The sequence below is a fragment of the Scyliorhinus torazame genome, chromosome 1 (assembly GCF_047496885.1).
Source record: "Scyliorhinus torazame isolate Kashiwa2021f chromosome 1, sScyTor2.1, whole genome shotgun sequence".
In the NCBI taxonomy this organism is placed as follows: Eukaryota; Metazoa; Chordata; class Chondrichthyes; order Carcharhiniformes; family Scyliorhinidae; genus Scyliorhinus; species Scyliorhinus torazame.
This window is the reverse complement of record NC_092707.1, coordinates 350,475,485-350,501,096: the sequence shown is the minus strand read 5'-3', so window position 1 is coordinate 350,501,096 and position 25,612 is coordinate 350,475,485. Positions and strand designations below refer to the sequence as shown.

Sequence of the window (25,612 nt, the reverse complement as noted above, 5' to 3'; positions counted from 1 at the left end):
GCAACAACATCATAGTTCCAAGTAGTAATCCAAGCTCTAAGTTCATCTGCCTTACCCGTAATGCTCCTTGCATTAAAACATATGCACTTCAGGCCACCAGACCCGCTGTGTTCAGCAACTTCTCCCCGTCTGCTCTGCCTCAGAGCCACACTGTCCCTATTCCCTAGTTCTCCCTCAATCCTCTCACCTTCTGACCTATTGCTCACGTGCCCACCCCCCTGCCATACTAGTTTAAAGTCTCCTCTTATTAAGACTTATTAAGTCTCCTCTTAACCTTCTTCTCTCCAACGAAAACAACCTCAAGTCCATCAGCCTTTCCTCATAAGATTTTCCCTCCATACCAGGCAACATCCTGGTAAATCTCCTCTGCACCCGCTCCAAAGCCTCCACGTCCTTCCTATAATGCGGTGACCAGAACTGTTCGCAATACTCCAAATGCGGCCGTACCAGAGTTCTGTACAGCTGCAACATGACCTCCGACTCCGGAACTCAATCCCTCTACCAATAAAGGCCAACACTCCATAGGCCTTCTTCACAACCCTATCAACCTGGGTGGCAACTTTCAGGGATCTATGTACATGGACACCTAGATCCCTCTGCTCATCCACACTTTCAAGAACTTTACCATTAGCCAAATATTCCGCATTCCTGTTATTCCTTCCAAAGTGAATCACCTCACACTTCTCTACATTAAACTCCATTTGCCACCTCTCAGCCCAGCTCTGCAGCTTATCTATATACCTCTGTAACCTGCTACATCCTTCCACACTATCGACAACACCACCGACTTTAGTATCGTCTGCAAATTTACTCACCCACCCTTCTGCGCCTTCCTCTAGGTCATTGATAAAAATGACAAACAGCAACGGCCCCAGAACAGATCCTTGTGGTACTCCACTTGTGACTGTACTCCATTCTGAACATTTCCCATCAACCACCTAGCCACTTTCAGCTAGCCAATTTCTGATCCACATCTCTAAATCGCTCTCAATCCCCAGCCTCCGTATTTTCTGCAATAGCCTACCGTGGGGAACCTTATCAAACGCTTTGCTGAAATCCATATACACCACATCAACTGCTCTACCCTCATCTACCTGTTCAGTCACCTTCTCAAGGAACTCAATAAGGTTTGTGAGGCATGACCTACCCTTCACAAAGCCATGCTGACTATCCCTGATCATATTATTCCTATCTAGATGATTATAAATCTTGTCTCTTATAATCCCCTCCAAGACTTTACCCACTACAGACGTGAGGCTCACCGGTCTATAGTTGCCGGGGTTGTCTCTGCTCCCCTTTATGAACAAAGGGACCACATTTGCTGTCCTCCAGTCCTCTGGCACTATTCCTGTAGCCAATGATGACATAAAAATCAAAGCCAAAGGTCCAGCAATCTCTTCCCTGGCCTCCCAGAGAATCCTAGGATTAATCCCATCAGGTCCCGGGGACTTATCTATTTTCAGCCTGTCCAGAATTGCCAACACCTCTTCCCAACGTACCTCAATGCCATCTATTCTATTAGCCTGGGGCTCAGCATTCTCCTCCACAACATTATCTTTTTCCTGAGTGAATACTGACAAAAAATATTCATTTAATATCTCGCCTATCTCTTCAGACTCCACACACAATTTCCCATCCCTGTCCTTGACTGGTCCTACTCTTTCCCTAGTCATTCGCTTATTCCTGACATACCTATAGAAAGCTTTTGGGTTTTCCTTGATCCTACCTGCCAAATATTTCTCATGTCTCCTCCTTGCTCGTCTTAGCTCTTATCCAGAATCATCTTCGCCATCCTTTCCTCTACATCCCTCGAACTATTAGGAGGCCTATAAAAAACTCCCAACAGGGTGACCTTTCCTTTCCTGTTTCTAACTTCAGCCCATACTACCTCGGAAGAAGAGTCCCCATCTAGCATCCTCTCCGCCACCGTAATACTGCTCTTGACTAGCAGCGCCACACCTCCCCCCTCTTTTGCCTCCTTCTCTGAGCTTACTAAAACACCTAAACCCCGGAACCTGCAACATCCATTCCTGTCCCTGCTCTATCCATGTCTCCGAAATGGCCATAACATCGAAGTCCCAGGTACCAACCCATGCTGCCAGTTCCCCTACCTTGTTTCGTATACTCCTGGCATTGAAGTAGACACACTTCAAACCACCTACCTGAACACTGGCCCCCTCCTGCGACTTCAAATCTGTGCTCCTGACCACTATACTCTCATTCTTCCTTACCCTAAAACTACAATCCAGGTTCCCATGCCCCTGCTGCATTAGTTTAAACCCCCCCAAAGAGCACTAACAAATCTCCCCCCCAGGATATTTGTGCCCCTCAGGTTCAGATGTAGACCATCCTGTCTGTAGAGGTCCCACCTTCCCCAGAAAGAGCCCCAGTTATCCAGAAATCTGAATCCCTCCCGCCTGCACCATCCCTGTAGCCACGTGTTTAAATGCTCTCTCTCCCTATTCCTCATCTCACTATCACGTGGCACGGGCAACAACCCAGAGATAACAACTCTGTTTGTTCTAGTTCTGAGCTTCCATCCTAGCTCCCTGAAAGCCTGCCTGACATCCTTGTCCCCTTTCTTACCTATGTCGTTAGTGCCAATGTGGACCACGACTTGGGGCTGCTCCCCCTCCCCCCTAAGGACCCGGAAAACACGATCCGAGACATCACGTACCTTTGCACCTGGGAGGCAACATACCAAACGTGAGTCTCTCTCGCTCCCACAAAATCTCCTATCTGTGCCCCTGACTATCGAGTCCCCAATTACTAATGCTCTGCTCCTCTCCCCCCTTCCCTTCTGAGCAACAGGGACAGACTCCGTGCCAGAGGCCCATACCCCATGGCTTACCCCTGGTAAGTCCCCCCACCCCCCCCACAAGTATCCAAAGCGGTATACTTGTTTCTCAGGGGAACGACCGCAGGGGATCCCTGCACTGACTGCTTTTTCCCAGTCCCTCTTACAGTTACCCACCTATCTCCAATCTTTGGTGTAACTAATTCCCTGAAGCTGCTATCTATGACCCCTTCTGCCTCCCGAATGATCCGAAGTTCTTACAACTCCAGCTCCAGTTCCCTAACTCGGTCTTGGAGGAGCTGGAGATGGCAGCACTTCCTGCAGGTAAAATCAGCAGGGACACTAACTGCATCCCTCACCTCAAACATCCTGCAGGAGGAACATTGCTTATGACTAGATTACCAATGCTCAGGTTGGGTTTCACCAGGGGCACTCAACCCTTAGAACCTATTACAGCTTCGGCCCAAAGATAGACAGAAAAGTTAAATTCCAGAGGTGAAGGGAGAGTAACTGCCCTTGACATCAAGACAGCATTTGACAGAGTCTGGCATCAAGGAGCTCTTGTAAACCTTAAGTCAATGGGAATTTTTTTTTTTTTGGGGGGGGACACGAAGAGAGAGAGAGAGATTTTCCACCAGCTTAAAGAGTCATGCCTAACAAAAAGATGGATGATTGTAGTTGTTGAGTGCCCAATCTTCTCAACCCCAGGACAACACTCGAGTATTTCCTCAGGCTAACATCTTAGATCAAACCCGCTTCAACTGCTTCATCAAGGACTTGCCCTCCATCCTAAGGTCAGAAGTAGGAATATTTTCTGATGATTGCAATGTTCAGTTATATTCACAACTCAGATAATGAAGTAGTATATACCAGTATGCTTCAAAAACTCGACAACTTGCAAGATTATTTGATAAGTAACATTCACTATACAGAATTGCCAGACAATGACCATCACCAACAAGAAAGAGTCTAACCACCTCCCCATGAGAATCAATGGCTTTACTATCATTAAACCCCCTCTATCCCCTGACGGTCCTCACAACCAGAAAAGTAACTGGACCAATCACATAAACATGTGGCTACCAGACCAAGTCAGAGATTGGGTATCTAGTGCAACTAACTCGTCATCTCCCAACTCCCCAAAACATTTCTCTTAACAGTAGTTAAGAGCGCAATGGAATCATTTCCACTTCCCTGGATGAGTGTAACAAAACTTTTAAAAATCAGCATCATTGGGACTTCCGGTGGTGGCTATGAAGGAGTAAGTCGCACATTTGGTGGCTCCCTTCGGATCGGACTTTTGGACCTAATCCCCCGATTTTTTACCGGACTTGAACTGTAAAACTGAAGACAGAGGCAATTGTGCACTGAATTCCCACATTGGTGCATGGCGAGAAGGATTAGAAGTGCTCGTGAAGGCAGAAATAGAAAGACAGAGAAGGCTTGGGCTGAAGCTGCAGTGGGAGACAGCATGGCGGAGGACCGGACCTCTGGTTTGTCGACCCAGCGGTCAACGAAGCAGCTGGTGCAAGTCATTCAGAAAGGCTTTGCTAAGCAGAAACAGGACTGTGTGGACCCGATAAAAGAGTCGATTGAGCGGCTGGAGCTTAGATTGGACGCCCAAGATCGGGCGATCCAGAAGGTGCTGGCTGAGCAGGAGGAACATCAAATTGCAGTGGAGTTGGAGGTTGGGGATGCTGAGAGACCAGCAGAAGAAGCGCCTGGAGAAGGTGAAGGACCTAGAGAATAGGTCCCGCTAGCGGAACTTGAGAATCGTCGGGATCCCGGAGGGGTCTGAAGGAGCGGACGATGGGGCTTACATCGCAGATATGTTTGAGAGGTTGCTGGGGGATGGGGCATTCTCCCGACCCTTGGAGGTGGACAGGGCTCACAGAGCACTCTCAAGGAAGCCGCAAACGGGAGACCCCCCTAGGGCAATGGTGGTCAGATAAGGAGCGCATTCTACAGTGGGCCAAGCAGACACGGAGCTGTAAGTGGGACAATAGTATCCTGCGGGTCTGCCAGGACCCGAGTGTAGAGGTGGCCAGGAGAAGAGCAGGCTTCAACCAGATTAGGTCGATCCTTTTTGAGAAAAAGGTGAAGTTCGGACTGTTGTATCTGGCCCGTCTCTGGGTCACGTACGAGGAACAGCACTTTTATTTTGAGTCACCGGAGGACGTGCTGGACTTCGTGAAAAGGAAAAGACTGTTGGTGGACTGAGGACTTTTGAAACTTTGCTGCAACGTTCATGGGTGTTTTTTGTTTTCTATTTGTTTCTCTGTTCTTTTTCAACAAAAGTTTTTTGTTTTTCATTTTGTGGAAGCTGTTTGTAATGCCTTCTGTATTGGTTTGGGACCAGTGGCAGAGCTGGGTGAGTTAAGGTTTCCATTTGCACTGTTGGGGGATGGAGGAGTGCTTGTTTAGATTTTGGTGTTTTTCTGTCAGGCAATTGTGTGGGGATTGATTGATGTTGGAGTATGTTTGTATGAGCGGGGGGGCGGGGGGGACAATATGTGGGAGACTATCCAGCGCCAGGGATGGGGGCCACCAAGCTAGCTGGGCGGGCTAGCTCACGGAAGCTCAGTGGGTTTGTGTGCATATGTTCGGTTTATCAAAGGGGTTGGGTTACAGAGTGTTGCTACTAGGGGGGTGGGGATGATCTGCTGATGAGGGAGGAACTTGGGCCAAGGGACAGAGAGGAGAGAGAGGAGTTTAGGGGCGGAGGCTGCCTGGGGGCGGGCCGGTGGAGGCGCGGAGCACGGGCTGGAGGCAGGTCCAAAAAAGGGGGTGGCTGTTCGGCGAAGGGGAGGGGCAATGTGCCCCCCAACTAGGCTGGTCACCTGGAATGTTCGAGGGCTAAATGGGCTGGTCAAGAGGGCACGTGTGTTCGTGCATCTTAGGGGACTGAAGGCGGACGTGGTAATGTTGCAGGAGACGCACCTTAGAGTAACTGGCCAGATTAGATTGAGGAAAGGCTGGGTCAGTCAGGTCTTTCACTCGGGACTGGTTTCAAAGACTAGGGGGGTCGCCATCCTGATCAATAAGCGGGTGATGTTTGAGGCGGGTAGAATAGTGGGGCAGCACGGTAGCATTGCGGATAGCACAATTGCTTCACAGCTCCAGGGTCCCAGGTTCGATTCCGGCTTGGGTCACTGTCTGTGTGGAGTTTGCACTTTCTCCCCGTGCGTGCGTGGGTTTCCTCCGGGTGCTCCGGTTTCCTCCCACAGCCCAAAGATGTACAGGTTAGGTGGATTGGCCATGCTAAATTGCCCTTAGTGTCCAAAATTGCCCTTGGTGTTGGGTGGGGTTGCTGGGTTGTGGGGATGGGGTGGAGGTGTTGGCTTTGGGTGGGGTGCTCTTTCCAAGAGCCGGTGCAGACTCGATGGGCCGAATGGCCTCCTTCTGCACTGTAAATTCTATGAAATAGTTTCAGATGTGGGAGGTCGGTACATTATGGTCAATGGGAAACTGGAGGGAGTGCAGGTGGTATTAGTAAATGTGATTGCGCCAAATTGGGATGATGTGGAGTTTATAAAGAGGATGCTGGGGAAGATACCAGACCTGGTCTCGCACAGGTTGGTCATGGGAGGGGACTTTAACACAGTTATTGACCCTGGCCTGGACCGGTCAAGCTCAAAAACAGGCAGAGTGCCAGCAATGGCAAAGGAACTAAAACGGTTCATGGAGCAGATGAGGGGGGTGGATCCATGGAGATTTGGGCAGCCAAGGGTGAAGGAGTTCTCCTTCTACTCACACGTGCATAAAGTCTACTCCTGGATCGATTTCTTCATTCTGAGCAGGGCCTTAGTGGCAGGGGTAGTGGACACATTGGCAGATGAGGGGGTGGACACAATCTCAGACCATGCTCCACACTGGGCTGACCTGCAGGTCAGTAAAGACAGCAACCAGTGCCCACAATGGAGGTTAGATGTGAGATTTTTGGCTGACGAAGGAGTGTGCGAGCAGCTGAGGAAATGTATTCAGAACTACCTGCAGGCCAACGACACGGGGGAAATTTCAGCAGCGATGGTCTGGGAAGCACTGAAGGTGATGGTCAGAGGGGAGCTGATCTCGATACGAGCCCATAGGGAGAACGTGGACAGGGCAGAGACGGACCGACTGGTTAATTGATAGGAGATGACTTCCGGGTGCGGTGATGACCAGCTAAGTCGCACGTTTCAGCAGCTCCCGGTGGAAAGGACTTTTGGGCTCTTGATAGGAGCCCCAACGGCAATTTTAACGGCTAAAAACACTGTGCGGTAAACCAGAAGGGAATCCCCCCTGGACACGGATGGAAAAAGGAGAGGAAAGTGGCCGGATTGCGGTGGATCCTCTAGAGCAGCGGCAAGTAAGGCAAGCACAAAGCAAGATGGCGTCGGAAGGAGGCAGTTTAATATGGGGCCCTGACCAACAAGAGTTCCTGCGGCGTTGCGTGGAAGAACTTAAAAAGGAGATGAAGAAGGAGCTGTTGGCCCCGATATTACAGGCGATTGAAGGGCTAAAGGAGGAGCAAAAGACCCAGGAGCAGGAGCTTCAGGTCGTGAAGGCAAAGGCTGCTGAGAATGAGGACGACATACAGGGCCTGGTGGTGAAGACAGAGATGCACGAGGCACAACACAAAAGGTGTGCGGAAAGGCTGGAGGTGCTGGAGAATAATGTGAGGAGGAAGAATTTAAGGATTCTTGGTCTTCCCGAAGGTGCAGAAGGGGCGGACGTCGGGGCATATGTGAGCACGATGCTGCACTCGTTAATGGGATCGGAGGCCCCGACGGGCCCGTTGGAGGTGGAGGGAGCCTATCGAGTTATGGCGCGAAGACCGAGGGCTGGAGAAATTCCTCGAGCCATAGTGGTGAGATTTCTCCGATATAAGGACAGAGAGATGGTCCTCAGATGGGCAAAGAAAACTCGGAGCAGTAGGTGGGAGAACGCGGTGATCCGCGTATATCAAGATTGGAGTGCGGAGGTGGCGAGAAGGAGGGCAAGCTTTAATCGGGCCAAGGCGGTGCTGCACAAAAGGAAGGTTAAATTTGGAATGCTGCAGCCGGCAAGACTGTGGGTCACACATCAAGGGAAACACCGCTACTTTGAAACGGCAGAAGAGGCGTGGACATTTATTGTCGAGGAGAAACTGGAATAAGCGGGCTAGAAAAAGAACGTTTGGGACAAAGTGGTGGGGCGAATATGTAGGGTGAAGAGGGGGGGAAAAGGGGGAAGAGATGATTTCCCAAGTTGTTAATCCTGCGACCCTGTAACTTTTCTCTCTTCCCCATGCCGTGGGGGAGGGAGGATGAGGAGCTGGGGGCGCCGGCCATTGGGGGCGGGGCCAAATGGGAAGCGCGGGCTTTGTTCCCGCGCTATGGTAATCATGGCGGGAACAGGGAAGCAGGAAGGAGGGGGCCTCGCACAGTGGGAGCCGAGGTCACGGGGGGGAAGCCGAGGTCGGCCAGAGTTTGCTGACTTCTGGGAGCAACATGGGGGTTGCAATTACGCTAGTGAGGGATCTAGAGGGGGGGTGGGGGGGTTAACTGGGTTGCTGCTGCTGGGGAGAAGGGGGAGCTGGTATGGGGTGGGGTGGTCGGGGCGGGAGGGCACCGTTGGGGGGAGATACGGCTACGTGGGAATCGGGTGAGGAGCTGGATTGAAAAAGGAGATGGCTAGTCGACAAGGGGGGGGGGGGGGGGTAAAGAGCCCCCCAACCCGGCTGATCACGTGGAATGTGAGAGGGCTGAACGGGCTGATAAAGAGGGCACAGGTACTCGCACACCTAAAGAAACTTAAGGCAGATGTGGTTATGCTGCAGGAGACGCATCTGAAACTGATAGACCAGGTCAGACTACGCAAAGGATGGGTGGGGCAGGTGTTTCATTCGGGGCTAGACGCAAAAAACAGGGGGGTGGCTATACTAGTGGGGAAGCGGGTAATGTTTGAGGCAAAGACCATAGTGGCGGATAGTGGGGGCAGATACGTGATGGTGAGTGGCAAATTGCAAGGGGAGGCGGTGGTCTTAGTGAACGTATATGCCCCGAACTGGGATGATGCCAACTTTATGAGGCGTATGTTAGGACGTATCCCGGACCTAGAGGTGGGGAAGTTGGTAATGGGTGGAGATTTTAATACGGTGCTGGACCCAGGGCTGGACAGATCGAGGTCCAGGACCGGAAGGAGGCCGGCTGCAGCTAGGGTGCTTCAGGACTTTATGGAGCAGATGGGAGGAGTAGACCCCTGGAGATTTAGTAGACCTAGGAGTAAGGAGTTTTCGTTTTTCTCCTATGTCCACAAAGTTTATTCACGGATAGACTTTTTTGTTTTGGGAAGGGCACTGATCCCGAAGGTGACGGGGACGGAGTACACGGCTATAGCTATTTCGGATCACGCTCCACATTGGGTGGACCTGGAGATAGGGGAGGAAAAAGAACAGCATCCACCCTGGAGAATGGACGTGGGATTATTGGCAGATGAGGGGGTGTATTTAAGGGTGAGGGGGTGTATTGAAAGGTACTTGGAACTCAATGATAATGGGGAGGTCCAGGTGGGAGTGGTCTGGGAGGCGCTGAAAGCAGCGGTTAGAGGGGAACTGATATCTATTAGGGCACATAAAGGAAAGCAGGAGGGTAGGGAAAGGGAGCGGTTGTTGAAAGAACTTCTGAGGGTGGACAGACAATATGCGGAGGCACCGGAGGAGGGACTGTACAGCGAAAGGCAAAGGCTACATGTAGAATTTGACTTGTTGACTACGGGTAATGCAGAGGTACAATGGAGGAAGGCACAGGGTGTACAGTACGAATATGGGGAGAAGGCGAGCAGGTTGCTGGCCCACCAACTGAGGAAAAGGGGAGCAGAGAGGGAGATAGGAGGGGTGAGAGGTGAGGAGGGAGAGATGGAGCTGGGAGCGGAGAGAGTGAATGGAGTGTTCAAGGCATTTTATGAAAGATTATATGAAGCTCAGCCCCCAGATGGGAAGGAGAGAATGATGTGCTTTCTGGATCAGCTGGAATTCGCTAAGGTGGAGGAGCAGGAGAGGGCGGGACTGGGAGCACAGATTGAGACGGAGGAAGTAGTGAAAGGGATTGGGAGCATGCAGGCGGGGAAGGCCCCGGGACCAGACGGATTCCCAGTTGAATTCTATAGGAAATATATGGACTTGCTGGCCCCGCTACTGATGAGAACCTTTAATGAGGCGAGGGAAAGGGGGCAGCTGCCCCCGACTATGTCAGAGACAACGATATCGCTCCTCCTAAAGAAGGAAAAAGACCCGCTGCAATGCGGGTCCTATAGGCCCATTTCCCTCCTGAATGTGGATGCTAAGATTCTGGCCAAGGTAATGGCAACGAGGATAGAGGATTGTGTCCCGGGGATGGTTCATGAGGACCAAACTGGGTTTGTGAAGGGGAGACAGCTGAATACAAATATACGGAGGCTGCTAGGGGTAATGATGATGCCCCCACCAGAGGGGGAAGCGGAGATAGTGGTGGCGATGGATGCCGAGAAAGCATTTGATAGAGTGGAGTGGGATTATTTGTGGGAGGTGCTGAGGAGATTTGGCTTTGGAGATGGGTATATCAGATGGGTACAGTTGCTGTATAGGGCCCCGATGGCGAGCGTGGTCACGAATGGACGGGGGTCTGATTATTTTCGGCTCCATAGAGGGACGAGGCAGGGATGTCCTCTGTCCCCGTTACTGTTTGCACTGGCGATTGAGCCCCTGGCCATAGCATTGAGGGGTTCCCGGAAGTGGAGGGGAGTACTCAGGGGAGGAGAAGAACACCGGGTATCTCTGTATGCGGATGATTTGTTGCTATATGTGGCGGACCCGGCAGAGGGGATGCCAGAGATAATGTGGATACTTGGGGAGTTTGGGGATTTTTCAGGGTATAAATTGAACATGGGGAAAAGTGAGTTGTTTGTGGTGCATCCAGGGGAGCAGAGCAGAGAAATAGAGGATTTACCGTTGAGGAAGGTAACAAGGGACTTTCGGTACTTGGGGATCCAGATAGCCAAGAATTGGGGTACATTACATAGGCTTAATTTAACGCGGTTGGTGGAACAGATGGAGGAGGACTTTAAGAGATGGGACATGGTGTCCCTGTCACTGGCAGGTAGGGTGCAGGCGGTTAAAATGGTGGTCCTCCCGAGATTCCTTTTTGTGTTTCAGTGCCTCCCGGTGGTGGTCACGAAGGCTTTTTTCAAAAGAATCGAGAAGAGTATTCTGAGTTTTGTGTGGGCCGGGAAGACCCCGAGAGTGAGGAGGGGATTTTTGCAGCGCAGTAGGGACAGGGGGGGCCTGGCACTACCGAGCCTAAGTGAGTACTACTGGGCCGCCAATATTTCAATGGTGTGTAAGTGGATGGGAGAAGAGGAGGGAGCGGCGTGGAAGAGATTGGAGAGGGCATCCTGCAGGGGGACTAGCCTACAAGCTATGGTGACGGCACCATTGCCGTTCTCACCGAAGAAATACACCACAAGCCCGGTGGTGGTGGCTACATTGAAAATTTGGGGGCAGTGGAGACGGCATAGGGGAAGGACGGGAGCCTCGGTGCGGTCCCCGATAAGAAATAACCATAGGTTTGTTCCGGGGAGAATGGATGGGGGATTTGGAGCATGGCAAAGAGCAGGGGTAGCACAATTGAGAGATCTGTTCGTAGATGGGACATTTGCGAGTCTGGGAGCGCTGACGGAAAAATATGGGTTGCCCCAAGGGAATGCATTTCGGTATATGCAACTGAGGGCTTTTGCGAGGCAACAGCTGAGGGAATTCCCGCAGCTCCCGACGCAGGAGGTGCAGGATAGAGTTATCTCAGAGACATGGGTGGGGGATGGTAAGGTGTCGGACATATATAGGGAAATGAGGGACGAGGGGGAGATCATGGTAGATGAGCTGAAAGGGAAATGGGAAGAAGAGCTGGGGGAGGAGATTGAGGAGGGGCTGTGGGCTGATGCCCTACGTAGGGTAAACTCATCATCCTCGTGTGCCAGGCTAAGCCTGATACAATTTAAGGTGTTACACAGGGCGCATATGACTGGAGCACGGCTCAGTAAATTTTTTGGGATAGATAGGTGTGCGAGATGCTCGAGAAGCCCAGCGAATCACACCCACATGTTCTGGTCATGCCCGGCACGACAGGGGTTTTGGGTGGGGGTGGCAAAGGTGCTTTCGAAGGTGGTGGGGGTCCAGGTCGAACCAAGCTGGGGGTTGGCTATATTTGGGGTTGCAGAGGAGCCGGGAGTGCAGGAGGCGAGAGAGGCTGATGTTTTGGCCTTTGCGTCCCTAGTAGCCCGGCGCAGGATATTGTTAATGTGGAAGGAAGCCAAACCCCCGGGTGTGGAGACCTGGTTAAACGACATGGCAGGGTTTATAAAGTTAGAACAGATTAAGTTCGTACTAAGGGGTTCGGCTCAAGGGTTCACCAGGCGGTGGCAACCGTTCGTCGACTAACTCACAGAAAGATAGAGGGAATGGAAAAGAAGAAGACAACAGCAGCAACCCGGGGGGGGGGGAAGAGAGGAATCGGACAGACTCTCATGGATGTTATTGTATATGTATAGGCACTTGTTTTAGGTCATGTATATTGGACTGTTAGATTGTATCTTTGGAGAGTATTTATTTTTGACAAGGCAGTTGCCATTTAGTTTGGTTTTTGTTTCTGTTCATATATTATTTATTTATTTGTTTAAAACTGGCCACTGTTATTTATATTGCTTTATTGTTGTTTAAAAGAAACACTACGTACTGTTATGTTTGGCCAAAAAATCTTGAATAAAATATATTTTTTTAAAAAGGATTGATAGGAGATATGCGGAGACCCCAGAGGCAGGGCTTTTAAGAGAACAGCGGAGGCTACAGGCGGAGTTCGGCTTGTTTACCACAGGGAGGGCAGTGGAGCAGCTGAGAAAGGTGAGGGGGGCGATCTAGGAGCATGGAGAGAAGGCCAGCAGAATGCTTGCACAGCAACTTAGAAAGAGGGAGGCTGCCAGGGAGATCGGGAAAGTAAATGACAGCGATGGGAACCTGGTTGGAGATTCAGCAGCGGTGAATAAGGGGTTTCGGGATTTCTACAGCAGGCTGCATAGGTCGGAACCCCCTACGGGGCCGGTGAGGATCAGGCACTTCTTGGGGGGGCGGGCTGAATTTTCCAAAGATGGACGGGGAGCTGGTAGAAGGGCTGAGGGCCCCGATTGGGTTGGAAGAGATAGTGGAGGGTCTGAAGGCCATGCAGGCGGGTCAAGCCCTAGGGCTGGATGGGTACCCGGTGGAATTTTATACAATGTTCTCTGGAATATTGGGACCGGTGTTGTTGAGGATGTTCAATGAGGCAAGGGAAAGAGGGGTGCTGCCCCCGACCATGTCACAGGCCACGATTTCGCTGATTCTGAAGCAGGACAAGAACCCGGACTGTGTGGGTCCTACACGCCGATATCCCTGTTGAATGTGGATGCCAAACCGCTGGCCAAAACTTTGTCCTCTGGGTTTGAGGATTGCGTTTCGGGTGTTATTGGGGAGGACCAGACGGGGTGTGTTAAGGGTAGGCAGTTGGTGGCCAATGTAAGAAGGTTGTTAAATGTGATCATAATGCCCCCAGAAGGTAGGGAGGTGGAGGTAGTGATCGCAATGGATGCAGAAAAAGCTTTTGATCGGGTAGAATGGAATTATCTGTGAGAGGTACTGGGATGGTTCGGATTTGGGCGGGGCTTTATTGACTGGGTCAGGTTGCTGTATCAGGCTCCTGTGGCAAGTGTGCGGATGAATAGGACAACATCGGACTTTTTTAGACTGCACCAGGGGACGAGACAGGGATGCCCCCTCTCCCCACTGTTGTTCGCGCTACCTATAGAGCCATAGGCAATTGCTCGGAGAGCCTCAAGGGGCTGGAGTGGGGAGGTGAAGCACAGAGTCTCGCTCTACGCAGACGACCTGCTTCTGTATGTATCGGACCCATTAGAGGGGATGGAGGGAATCATGAGGATTCCAGGGGAATTTGGCCGGTTTTCGGGGTATAAGCTAAATATGGGGAAAAGTGAGATGTTTGCGGTCCAGGCGAGGGGACAGGAGAGGCGATTGGGGGAGCTGCCATTTAGATTAGTAGGGGGAAGCTTTAGGTACCCAGGCATTCAAGTAGCGCGAGAATGAGACCAGCTGCATAAATTAAATCTGGCCCGGCTAGCAGACCAAATGAAGGACGATTTTCGGAGATGGGACGTGCTCCTGTTATCATTAGCTGGGAGGATGCAGACGGTGAAGATGACGGTCCTCCCGAGATTCCTGTTCGTTTTCCAATGTCTCCCCATCTTTATTCCGCGGTCCTTTTTTGAACGGGTCAACAAAGTGATCTCTGGCTTTGTTTGGGCAGGCAAGACCACGCGCGTAAGGAAGGTAATGCTTGAGCGGAGTCGGGGAGAGGGTGGGCTGGCGCTGCCAAATTTTAGTAACTATTACTGGGCAGCGAATATGGCCATGATCAGGAAGTGGGTGGGGGGGTGGGGTCGGCATGGGAGTGTATGGAGCCGGATTCATGCAAAGGCACCAGTTTCGGGGCATTGGTAACTGCAGCTCTGCCGTTCCCGCCGGCACCATACTCCTCCAGCCCTGTGGTGGTGGTGGCCCTGAGAGTCTGGGGGCAATGGAGGAGACATGTGGGAGCAGAAGGAGCATCGGTCTGGTCCCCAATCTGTAATAATCACCGGTTTGCCCCAGGAAGTATGGATGGGGGGTTCCGGTTATGGCGGAGAGCAGGGATTGAGAGGATGGGGGATGTGTTTATAGAGGGGAGCTTTCAGAGTTTGAGGGGGCTGGAGGAGAAGTTTGGGTTGGCGAGAGGAAACAAATTCAGGTACCTGCAGTGACCCTCTCAAGGCGAACTTGATTTTCTCCAAACTGCGAAAGCTAGCCATGTCGGATAGCCTTGACATGGGACTTCCGACTTAAACAGGTGTCAACCTTCCCGCTCCTACCGCTAAGGGGAATTCAGGAAAGGGTAATTTCCAGAGGGTGGGTAGAAGGGAGCGTCTCGGACATTTACAAGGAACTTATGGGGTCAGAAGAGACGGAGACTGAGGAGCTGACGCACAAGTGGGAGGAGGAGCTGGGAGGAGAGATAGAGGATGGTCTATGGGCGGACGCGTTGAGTAGAGCCAACGCATCCGCAACCTGTGCCAGGCTCAGCCTGATATAATTTAAGGTCGTTGGGCATGTCCGAAGCTTAGAGGATTTTGGCAGGGGTTTGCAGATGTCATGTCCACAATGTTAAAAACAAGGGTGGCGCTGAGTCCAGAGGTGACTATTTTCAGGGAAATCGAGCCGGGAATCCAGGAGGAGAGAGGCAGACAGTCTGGCATTTGCTTCCCTGGTAGCCCGGAGACGGATACTGTTAGCTTGGAGGGACTCAAAGCCCCCGAAGTCGGAGACCTGGCTATCGGACATGGCTAGCTTTCGCAGTTTGGAGAAAATCAAGTTCGCCTTGAGAGGGTCACTGTTAGAGTTCGCCCGGAGGTGGCAACCGTTTGCCGACTTCTTTGCGGAAAACTAATCGTCAGCAGAAAGGGGGGGGGGGGGTTAGTTTAGCTTAGAGTAGGAGTAGGGGGTTAATAAAGGTGGGACCTGTAAGGGAGGGAGACGGCTTTTGCACTATGTTTATAGTTTCATGTACATTGTTTATTGTGTTGTTATAATACCAAAAAATACCTCAATAAAATGTTTATTTTTTAAAAATCAGCATCATTTAGGACAAAGGCGCTGATGTGATCGACACCTTGGTCACCTTTACCATTCACTCCCTCCACCACCTGCAGAGCATGGCCGCACTGTGTATCATCTGCAAAATACAAGACAGCAACTTGCCAAGGCACTTTCACCAGCATCTGTCAAACCCGTGACCACTACCATCTGCAGGCATATGGGAACAATACCACCTCCAAGTAATAAATCAATGGGATTTCAAAATGTATTGTCATTCCTTCATGGTTACTGGGTCAAAACCTGGAACTCCCTAACTTGACAGTACTGTAGGTATGTCAGATGGACTGCAGTGATGGAAAGTGGCTGCTTATCACAACCTCTTCAGGGTGTTTAGCAATAAATGCTGGCCTTGCCCGTGTAATGGGCAGAATTTTATGTATTTTGTACTGTCCATGATTAATGTATTTTTCTATGTGACGCATGTAGATTTTATGTTCAGAATGAATATTCCAGTTTTAAAATTCCAGCAGCAATCCTTTTGTGAAATTAAAATATAGGTTACTTACTATCCCATGCTTGCCCCAAATGTTTTTTAAAAACTCATTCAACTCACTTGTACTAAAACAGATACCAAGGTTAAATACTTGGGACGGGCATAAGACCATAAGACATAGGAGTGGAAGTAAGGCCATTCGGCCCATCGAGTCCACTCCACCATTCAATCATGGCTGATTTCAACTCCATTTACCCGCTCTCTCTCCATAGCCCTTAATTCCTTGAGAAATCAAGAATTTATCAACTTCTGTCTTAAAGACACTCAACATCCCGGCCTCCACCGCCCTCTGTGGCAATGAATTACACAGACCCACCACTCTCTGGCTGAAGAAATTTCTCCTCATCTCTGTTCTAAAGTGACTCCCTTTTATTCTAAGGCTGTGCCCTCGGGTCCTAGTCTCCCCTGCTAATGGAAACAACTTCCCTAAATCCACCCTAGCTAAGCTATTCATTATCTTGTAAGTTTCTATTAGATCTCCCCTGTCTGGAAAATCCTGCCCATAAGAGCAAGGTAAACTGAAATTGTTTTGCTTGTTTTAAGTTGGAAACACAATAAGAAAGTTAGCATCAAAACTCTTTTTTAAACCAAGTATTAGCTTCTGCAATTAATACTTTAAAAACATTAATCACCAAAAATATGAATGCACGAACCATAGAAGTTAACTGTAATTAATTGACAACCATAATATAAACAAATTGTAAAAGTAAAAGCTATACCAGATGACTACTGTATAAAAATGATGGTTCCTTATTCTGTCAACAAATATCATTAAAATCAGGTAAATTTATATTTTATTTTAATCATACATTTCTATTCAAACGTAATAAGGTACCTCAACATTAATCTCACCTACTTCTTATGAAGATAAACATTGGAAGCAAACCACACCTTTTTGAGAATTATCAGAATCATCTCTCCCAAAGCACTATTTCAAATTTTAAATTAAGCATCTAAAAACATTAAAATGTCGATCGTGGCAACTTTTATCACAACCAGAAGTGATTTTTTTATTCTCAAAGGTATATTTTTATACAACGCTGCAATTTTAAATATAAGTTGCTTTTATTGTCGAACAGACATGGTTAAGAAATTGATTAACATACATTTATTTTAGTTTGAAGGCTTTTACTGGGTGAATAGGGAAAGACTATTTCTGCTAACTATGGAGTCTGCAATAAGTGGTCATTAAAAATGTCACTAAAACAAAGAGATTAAGAGAAATTTCTGTACATGGAATATTGAAGCACGGAATGTTTTGCCTTAGGAAGTGGTTGAGGCAAAGACCATTGCATCAAGGAAAAATTGGATAAATGTTTGAAACAAAGGAAGACGTGGGCTATGGAGAGAGTACAATGTAGTGGGATTGGCATTGGGTTTCTCTAGCTAAGAGCAAGCATGAACATGATGGACAAGATGACTTCCCTCTGTGCTGAAAGTTTCAATATTCAAATGAAATACTCAAGGGATCTGCTGTGGGTTTTAAATTCATACATCAGCTGCTATTTCGTCCAGTTCATCATAGATAAGCTCCAATATTCCATGAACTATGCCATTCTGTAAATGTTTGAGAATCTCTAATCATCGTATCACTAATTATAACATGGCATGCAGAGAGGTAAACATATCAGTGCCATTCAATTCATGAACATCCCAACATTTCAATGTTTAAATGCCACCTTTTACATAGAAGACACCAAAGATGGCTGGAGTCTAAAGTTCAGCACCCACAAAAAGTTCCTGGAAGATATTTTCAAACAAATGTCTGTCATAATAATATCAAAATATATTGGCCAATACTTTACCTCTTTTTCCAAATAGCAGGCCACTGACTCGGTTTCGTTCAAAAGTGAAACACCGCATTTGCCCCTAGGGGAAAAATACATTTAGTTCAGCAAAATTCCAAATAAAGCCATGAATTGTTTTCAGTAAAAAAAATTGAATTTAAAGCAAAGTCCATGCACTGAAGTCTCTAAGATTTGACTACCAATCTTATCGTTGCCTGCTTTTTCCCTTGCCTTTTTAAGCAGCAGCTTTTTAGAATATCTGTTTCTTCACCAGGCCCCTGCCTCTTCCCCAGGGCAGCATGTATACCTCTTCTTATTTTAATTGGTTAAACCTACACTACCCCTTTTAAAGAGGGTGGGGAATATCTTGCCCCTCTCACAATTAACAAGAAACACGTAAATCGTTCTTACAATGTGAAGATGCTGAGCTTTGAACTCAAGAAAATAACAAACGCTTTTTAACCCCTTGTGAACTACTGCAGCATTGCCTGCACCCTATCAATTCCACAGGTTCTATTTAAGTTTTTGATGGTAACAAGGTGTCAATAGTTTTTGGTTCATCTTTCTCTTTTTAGCTTAGTCTCTTTGCTTTTCAATCATTGTCACCATTAGGACTTCTGCTGCTCTGATGAACGATCATCAACCTGAAACATTAATGGTTTCATCCCCACAGATGCTAACTGAGCATTTCCAGCATTTTTTGTTTTAATTTCAGATTTCCAGCTTCCACAGTATTTTGTTAAATTACCTGATACGATTCTTCGCAAGCTCCTAAATAGGTTCCAGAATTCTCCGGTTTTCTTGTTCGCTGGCAAGGAAAAGAACCATACTAAAGTATACTTTTGCAGGTTCCAGTAGACCTCTGGAACATCAATCAAATGACTATTCTTCAAGTGTGTGACACAAGAAGTGAATTTTGTTGTGCTATTCAACTAATCACAAATGAGCCTAATTGCTCTTTTTTCACATACGTATACCTCCCAGGAATAGTTGCTGAAAAACAGAGCAGGAATTTTTGCCTGTGGTTTCTTTTTCCTAGCCCCGGAATGCAGAATAGTTGTGGTGTCCCATTCATTGCTAAAGGTCCACTCCCTGCTAAAGTCCCGGACGGAGGAGATCAAGTCTGACGACCCTGACCTATATAAGAAATCCAGGTACGATGTACGGAAAGCATCAGGGACGCCAAAAGACAATACCTGATTAAACTAGAGTCCCAGGCCAAGACACTAACCCAAGGCGTCTATGGCAGGGCATACATGAGATCACTGGCTACAAAGCAAAGCCAGGCGGAACCTCTGGGGCTGGAGCTTCCCTCCCCTGAACAAGTTCTATGCCCGCTTTGTACAGTCAGCCAATACATCAGTGCCACCCGCCCCAACAGCGTTGGACACACCCATACCTACTACTACAGCCTCGGAGGTAAGAGCTGCCTTCTTGAAAGTAAACCCACGGAAAGCAACGGGCCCCGACGGACTGCCCTTGGGGCAGCACGGTAGCCTTGTGGATAGCACAATTGCTTCACAGCTCCGGGGTCCCAGGTTCGATTCCGGCTTGGGTCACTGTCTGTGCGGAGTCTGCACATCCTCCCTGTGTGTGCGTGGGTTTCCTCCGGGTGCTCCGGTTTCCTCCCACAGTCCAAAGATGTGCAGGTTAGGTGGATTGTCCATGATAAATTGCCCTTAGTGTCCAAAATTGCCCTTAGTGTTGGGTGGGGTTACTGGGTTATGGGGATAGGGTGGCGGTGTTGACCTTGGGTAGGGTGCTCTTTCCAAGAGCCGGTGCAGACTCGATGGGCCGAATGGCCTCCTTCTGCACTGTAAATTCTATGACTCCCTGGGCGAGCACTCAGAGCCTGCGCTGACCAGCTGGCGAGTGTATTCGAGCGGCTAGTCACGAGACGGATCAACGGTAGCCTCCCTGATGGTCTCGATCCATTGCAGTTCGCCTACCGCGGCAACCGATCCACAGCAAATGCTATCTCTCCCTACAATCAACTCTCGAACACCTCGACAACAAGGACACCTACATCAGGCTGCTGTGCATAGACTACAGCTCCGCCTTCAACACCATTATCCCAACAAGACTAATAACCAAACTCTGCAACCTCGGACTTGACCCCTCCCTGTGCAGCTGGATCCTCGACTTACTCATCAGCAGGCCACAATCTGTCAGGCTAGGTAACAACAGCTCCTCCACAATAGTCCTCAACACTGGGGCCCCGCAAGGATGTGTGCTCAGTCCTCTACTGTATTAGTATACATACACGACTGTGTGGCAAGATTCAACTCCAATTCAATCTATAAGTTTGCAGATGATACGACTGTGGTGGGTCGTATCTCAAACAACGATGACTCAGACTATAGAGGGAGATAGATCCCTTGGTTACATGGTGTACTGAAAACAACCTCTTTCTAAATGTTAGAAAGACCAAGGAACTGATCATCGACTTCAAGAAGCGGACCCCGCTTACCCAGGCTTTGCCCTCTTCCAGACCCTTCCATCAGGCAGAAGAACAGAAGTCTGAAGACCCGCACATCCACATTGGAACAGCTTCTCCCCCACAGCTGCCAGACTCCTCAACGACTCTCCCTCGGACTGATCTGTTCCCTGTAAGAACACTATTCACAATACCCTATACTTGTTTGGCCCTTGTTTCGCATTGTAACCAATCACTATTTGTTGATGTACCATTGTCAATGTACTCTGTTGATTATTCTTTTGTCTACTATATACGTACTGTGCACGTTCCCTTGGCCGCAGAAAAATACTTTTCACGATACATGTGACAATAAATATCAATCAATTCATGCCCTGGCTGAGATTAATAATCTCAACCTGCGACTGAAACTAAATTTCTCTTATCCATGAGCCATGATTCAGTGGTATCATTCTCTCCTCTAAACCAGAAGGTTCTGAGTTCAACTTCACTCCACAATTTAGGCACATAATCACGGCTGACATGTTGGTGCAGTACTGACCGAATGCTGCAATTTGTAAAGTGCAATCTTTCAGGCATGGCATTAACCCAAATTGAAATGATCACAATACTGTTCAAAGAGAAGCAGGAGATCTCCCAGTATCCTGATCAATAGTTAAGACTCGAGCAAAATACTAAAACAAATTATCTCGTCACCATATACAAACAGCTCACACAAAGAGCACTTCAGAGATCACTTATAGTCAACCACTTGAATTTTTCCCTTTCTGTAGCCCAGAAACACGCATGCTGATTGTGCAATCCCCACTCTTACATCAGGTTTGGTTGGCTAATTTGGATACAGCATAAACTCAGGACCTTCAGGGCACTGTCTGTTGCTTGAGTCACATCCACCACTGGGTTCATATCCCAGGACAGACTTGAATACATAATATGGGCTAACAGTGGAGGGCAGTAAAAAAGAAACATTTTTCTTCACCCCATGCGTGAAATCGCTTATCCGCACAAAACATTATGCATACCATTTCACTGATTGCAGGTCCATTGTTCGGTTATCCACAGTTTTCAGGGGGAAAAACCATTAAAAGTTGGAGAAAATGTCATAAATAGAAAAAGCACCCATGACATATTCCCTGGATTAGAAGGTAGTCTACCACTTTGCTTATTGGAGTGTTTTACACATGGTGTTCATAGTTGTTATAGAAACAACTATGAACACCATAGGAGGAGGAGGCCATTTGGCCCTCCAAGCCTGCTCTGCCATTCATTATGATCATGGTTCATCGTCCAACTCAATAGCCTCATCCCGCTTTCCCCCCCATATCCTTTGATCCTGTTTGCCCAAAGTGTTATACCCAACTGCTTCTTGAAAACACAATGTTTTTGCCTCAACTACTTCCTGTGGTATCAAATTCCATAGGCCAATCACCCCCTGGGTGAAGAAATGTGTCCTCATAAATTCATAAGATATAGGAGCACAATTAGGCCATTCGGCCCATCGAGGCTGCTCCGCCATTCTATCCTGCCTGATATGTTCCTCATCTGTTACCTACAATGCTGCAGACCAAGAGCTGGAATGCAAAATCAGCCAGAGCATCTCCTCCCTAGGACACGTGATCTAGGAGCAGGAGTAGGCAATTTAGCACCCGAGCCCAACACCTTCAAAGTGATCATGGCTGATCCCATCCTGGCCTCACTTCCACCGCCCTACCCATTCTCCATAACCCTTCAACCCATTACCAATGAAAAATCTGTCTAACTCCTCCTTAAATTTACTCACTCTACCACACTCTGGGGTAGCTAATCCCACAGATTCACAATCCTTTGGGAGTAGTTTCTCCTCAAATCGGTTTTAAATTTGCTACCTTTTATTCTAAGATTATGGCCTCTCGTTTTAGAATGCCCAAGAGGAAGCATCTGCTCCACGCCTACTTTAGCATCTTGTATACCTCAATTAGATCTCCCCTCATTCTTCTAAACCCTAAAGAGAGTATAGGCCTAAACTGTTCAATCTCTCCTCATATAACAAACCCCTCATCGCTGGAATCAATCTAGTGAACCTCCTCTGAACTGCCTCCAATACCACTACATCTTTCCTCAAATAAGGGGACCAAAGCTGTGCACAATACTCCAGGTGCGGACTTACCAATGCCTTGTATAGTTGCAACAACACTTCCTTACCTTTGTACTCAACTCCTTTTGCTATAAATGCCAACATTCCATTTGCATTCCTTATTATCTGCTGCATCTGCATGCTCATGTTCTGTGACTCATGCACGAGGATACCCAGAGCCCTCTGCATTGGAGCACCCTGAAGTCTCTCCCCATTTAGATAATAAGTTGTCTTTCCATTTTTTCGACCAAAATGGCTGGCCTCACACTTAACCACGTTAAACTCCATCTCCCACATTTTGGCACACTCTCCTAACCTATCCATATTCATTTGGAAGGTTCTTATTTCCTCATTACAACTTATTGTCCCACCTATTTTTGCGTCATCTGCAAATTTTGCTATAGAACCTTCTATCTCTGTATCCAAGTCATTAATATAGTTTATAAATAGCTGGGGCCCAAGGACCAAACCCTGTAGCATCCCACTAGTTACATCTTACCATCCATAAAAAGACCCATTTATCTCGACTCAGCCAGTCTTCTATCCAAGCTAATAGGTTACCCGTAATCCCATGTGATCTCACCTTGTGAATTACTGTGCGCACCTTATCATACGCTTTGCAGAAGTCCAGATATACTATATCTACATGATCCTCATTATCAACTTTGCTTGTTACATCTTCAAAGAACTCAAGCAAATTGGTCAAACATCCAAACGTCCTTATGTCATCTCTGTCCTAAATGGTCTACCCAGTATCTTCAGACTGTGATCCCTGATTCTGGACACACCCACCATCAGAAACATCCTTCGTGCATCTAACCTGTCTAGTCCTGTTAAAATGTTATAGGCTTCTACGAGATCCCCACATTCTTCTGAACTCCAGCCAATACAATTCTAACCAATTCAATCTTGCCTCTTATGTCATTCCCACCATCCCAGGAATCAATCTGACAAACCTTTGCTGCACTCCCTCTAGAGAAAGAACATCTTTCCTCAAAGAAGACCAAAACAGTGCAGAATATTCCAGGTGTGGCCTCTTAAGGCTCCGTATAATTGCAGCAAGTCATCCCTGCTCCTGTACTCAAATCCTCTCACTATGAAAGCCAACATACCATTTTGCCTTCTTTATCCCCTGCTGTACCTGCAAGCTTACCTTCAGTGACTGGTGTACGAGGACACCCAGGTCTGTTGCACATTCCCCTCTCCTAATTTATGGTCATTCAGATAATAGTCTGCCTTCCTATTTTTGCTTCCAAAGTGGATAACCTTGTATTTCTCAAAATTATTCTGCATTTGCCATTCATCTGCCCACTCACTCAACTTGTCCAAATCACACTGAAGGATCTCTGCATCCTACTCACAGCTCGCTCCCCACACCCAACTTGGTATCATCTGCAAATTTGGAGATATTACATTTTGCTCCCTCATCTCAATCATTAATATATATTGTGAATAGCTGGGCTCCTAGCACCAATCCCCGTGGTACCCCACTGGAGCTAATCTCATCTACAAGATTTTGGAAAACTAACAGCAGTGCCTGGGTTGCAGCAGCAGCGTTTGAAAACTGGTTTGAAAATTGGTTTCCGCATGAGGTCAGGACTTACTTGAGAAGAATTTGTCTTTCAAGATCTGGACATCCAGCCTCTCTTGTAGATCCTTTCAGATGTTGAAACTTTGTTTTTACGCCCCCCCCAAACACAACTTCATTCACCCAGCTAATGGGCCATCAAAGCTTACTGTGCCCAAAGGACGTACGACCACATTCTCAATATTATGAAAACAAACCCTACAACCACTGTCAGCAATAGCTGGAAGGAATTCAGCATCTTAATATCAGTGGGGTAATTAAGGATACGTGGAATGCCTGCTGAAAAAAAGTTTGGCCTGAGATGGTGAATGATTTCACAGGGTTCCCCAATTTGGATTCTGAAGTAACCAAAATTGTTGAGTTGGCAAAATAAATTGGAGGGTGGGATTTGAAGACCTGGCTTATCAAGCTGAACTCTTTACAGAAGAATTGGTAGAACTGATATCACAAAGCACAGTGATGTTATTGGCGAGGGTATTCCAACTTGGAGCACCAGTTCGTGGGGGTGTAATAGTTTTATTTTGTTTTGATGTGAGGAGACAAATAAAACCCCAGTGAGAATAAACAGCCCATTCATCGGGTAACAAAAATGAAGTAACGAAAAGACAAACAGGATGATTATTCTCACGCAATAAGGTGCATGAATTATTAAACACACAATTTATGTAGAATATACCCCTTGGTTACACAATATATCTATTATGCTTGAACTCTGTAAGACTTCCCATATTCCCCAAACAACATCCAAATTAAATAACCAGCTCTAGTTACCGCACAATGCAGGGATGTCTGGGAACTGTCTATTTCCTGGCCCAGTGAAGACATTTTAAATCTGCTATTACGCAGGTTTTCTGTACTGCCTTGACTCCAAGACTTAGAAGCTTGTTTGCTGTAAACTTGGCCTCAGGCTTGGTGGCTGGAAACTGGCCTGTCCGCTTTCTGAGACTGCTAGATGGTAACTGCCTCTCCTAGCTTCTCAGAGTCTGGGCAATTATACCTTTGCTGTTCTTTGATTATGCCATCTGTGTATTTGGCTGTCTGGCCCCATCAACTTCCTTGTCTGTATATTAGCATATATTTTTCTCAAAGATCTTCCCAATTGTCTATAATCTGTTTCTTCTCCATAAACTATTCACACCTGATTATTACCTAAACTGTCATTCCAAACTCGTTACCTGGAGACACAAAGTGTTTATGCTGTCTCCAGGCAGATTCATGACACTGATGAAATCAAGTGACTGCAAACAGGAGAAAGAAGACATCTTGGTAGATCACATGGCACACATTAGTCTTGTTGATCAACTGGGAGAGTGCTGGTAAGAATATGAAGGTTCCTGCTCACAGTTTTAAATTAATGAACCACAGTAATTACCAGTAAACAATTAATAATTAATAATAATAAAACAATTAATAATCACAATGCTGTTTGATCCTTGAAAAACTAGGCTCGATTTTTACACAAGATCTTTGAAAATATTTTTTTGAGGCAAAGGACATGGGGTCGACTTTTACAGGAGTATACATATAACAAGCAGGTTAATTTGTCAACACTGACTTCCATCCCCAACTCATCTGCTACTGAAACCCTTATCCATATTTCTGTTACCTTTAAAATTGACTATTCCAACACCCTCCTTGTCAGGGTCCCACCTTCTATAAGTTGGTCA

At 47.6% G+C, this 25,612-nt stretch overlaps 1 protein-coding gene across 11 annotated transcripts in view; it reads right to left on the bottom strand.

Moving 5' to 3' along the window:
- mta3 (metastasis associated 1 family, member 3) overlaps window positions 1–25,612 on the bottom strand; it is a 435,625-nt gene that overhangs the window by 309,115 nt on the left and 100,898 nt on the right. For all 11 annotated transcript variants that reach the window (XM_072510300.1, XM_072510268.1, XM_072510343.1 and 8 more), the window contains one exon: window positions 17,826–17,889. In XM_072510300.1, coding sequence (XP_072366401.1) covers window positions 17,826–17,889 — 64 coding nt within the window. The remainder of the gene's footprint in view (window positions 1–17,825; window positions 17,890–25,612) is intronic.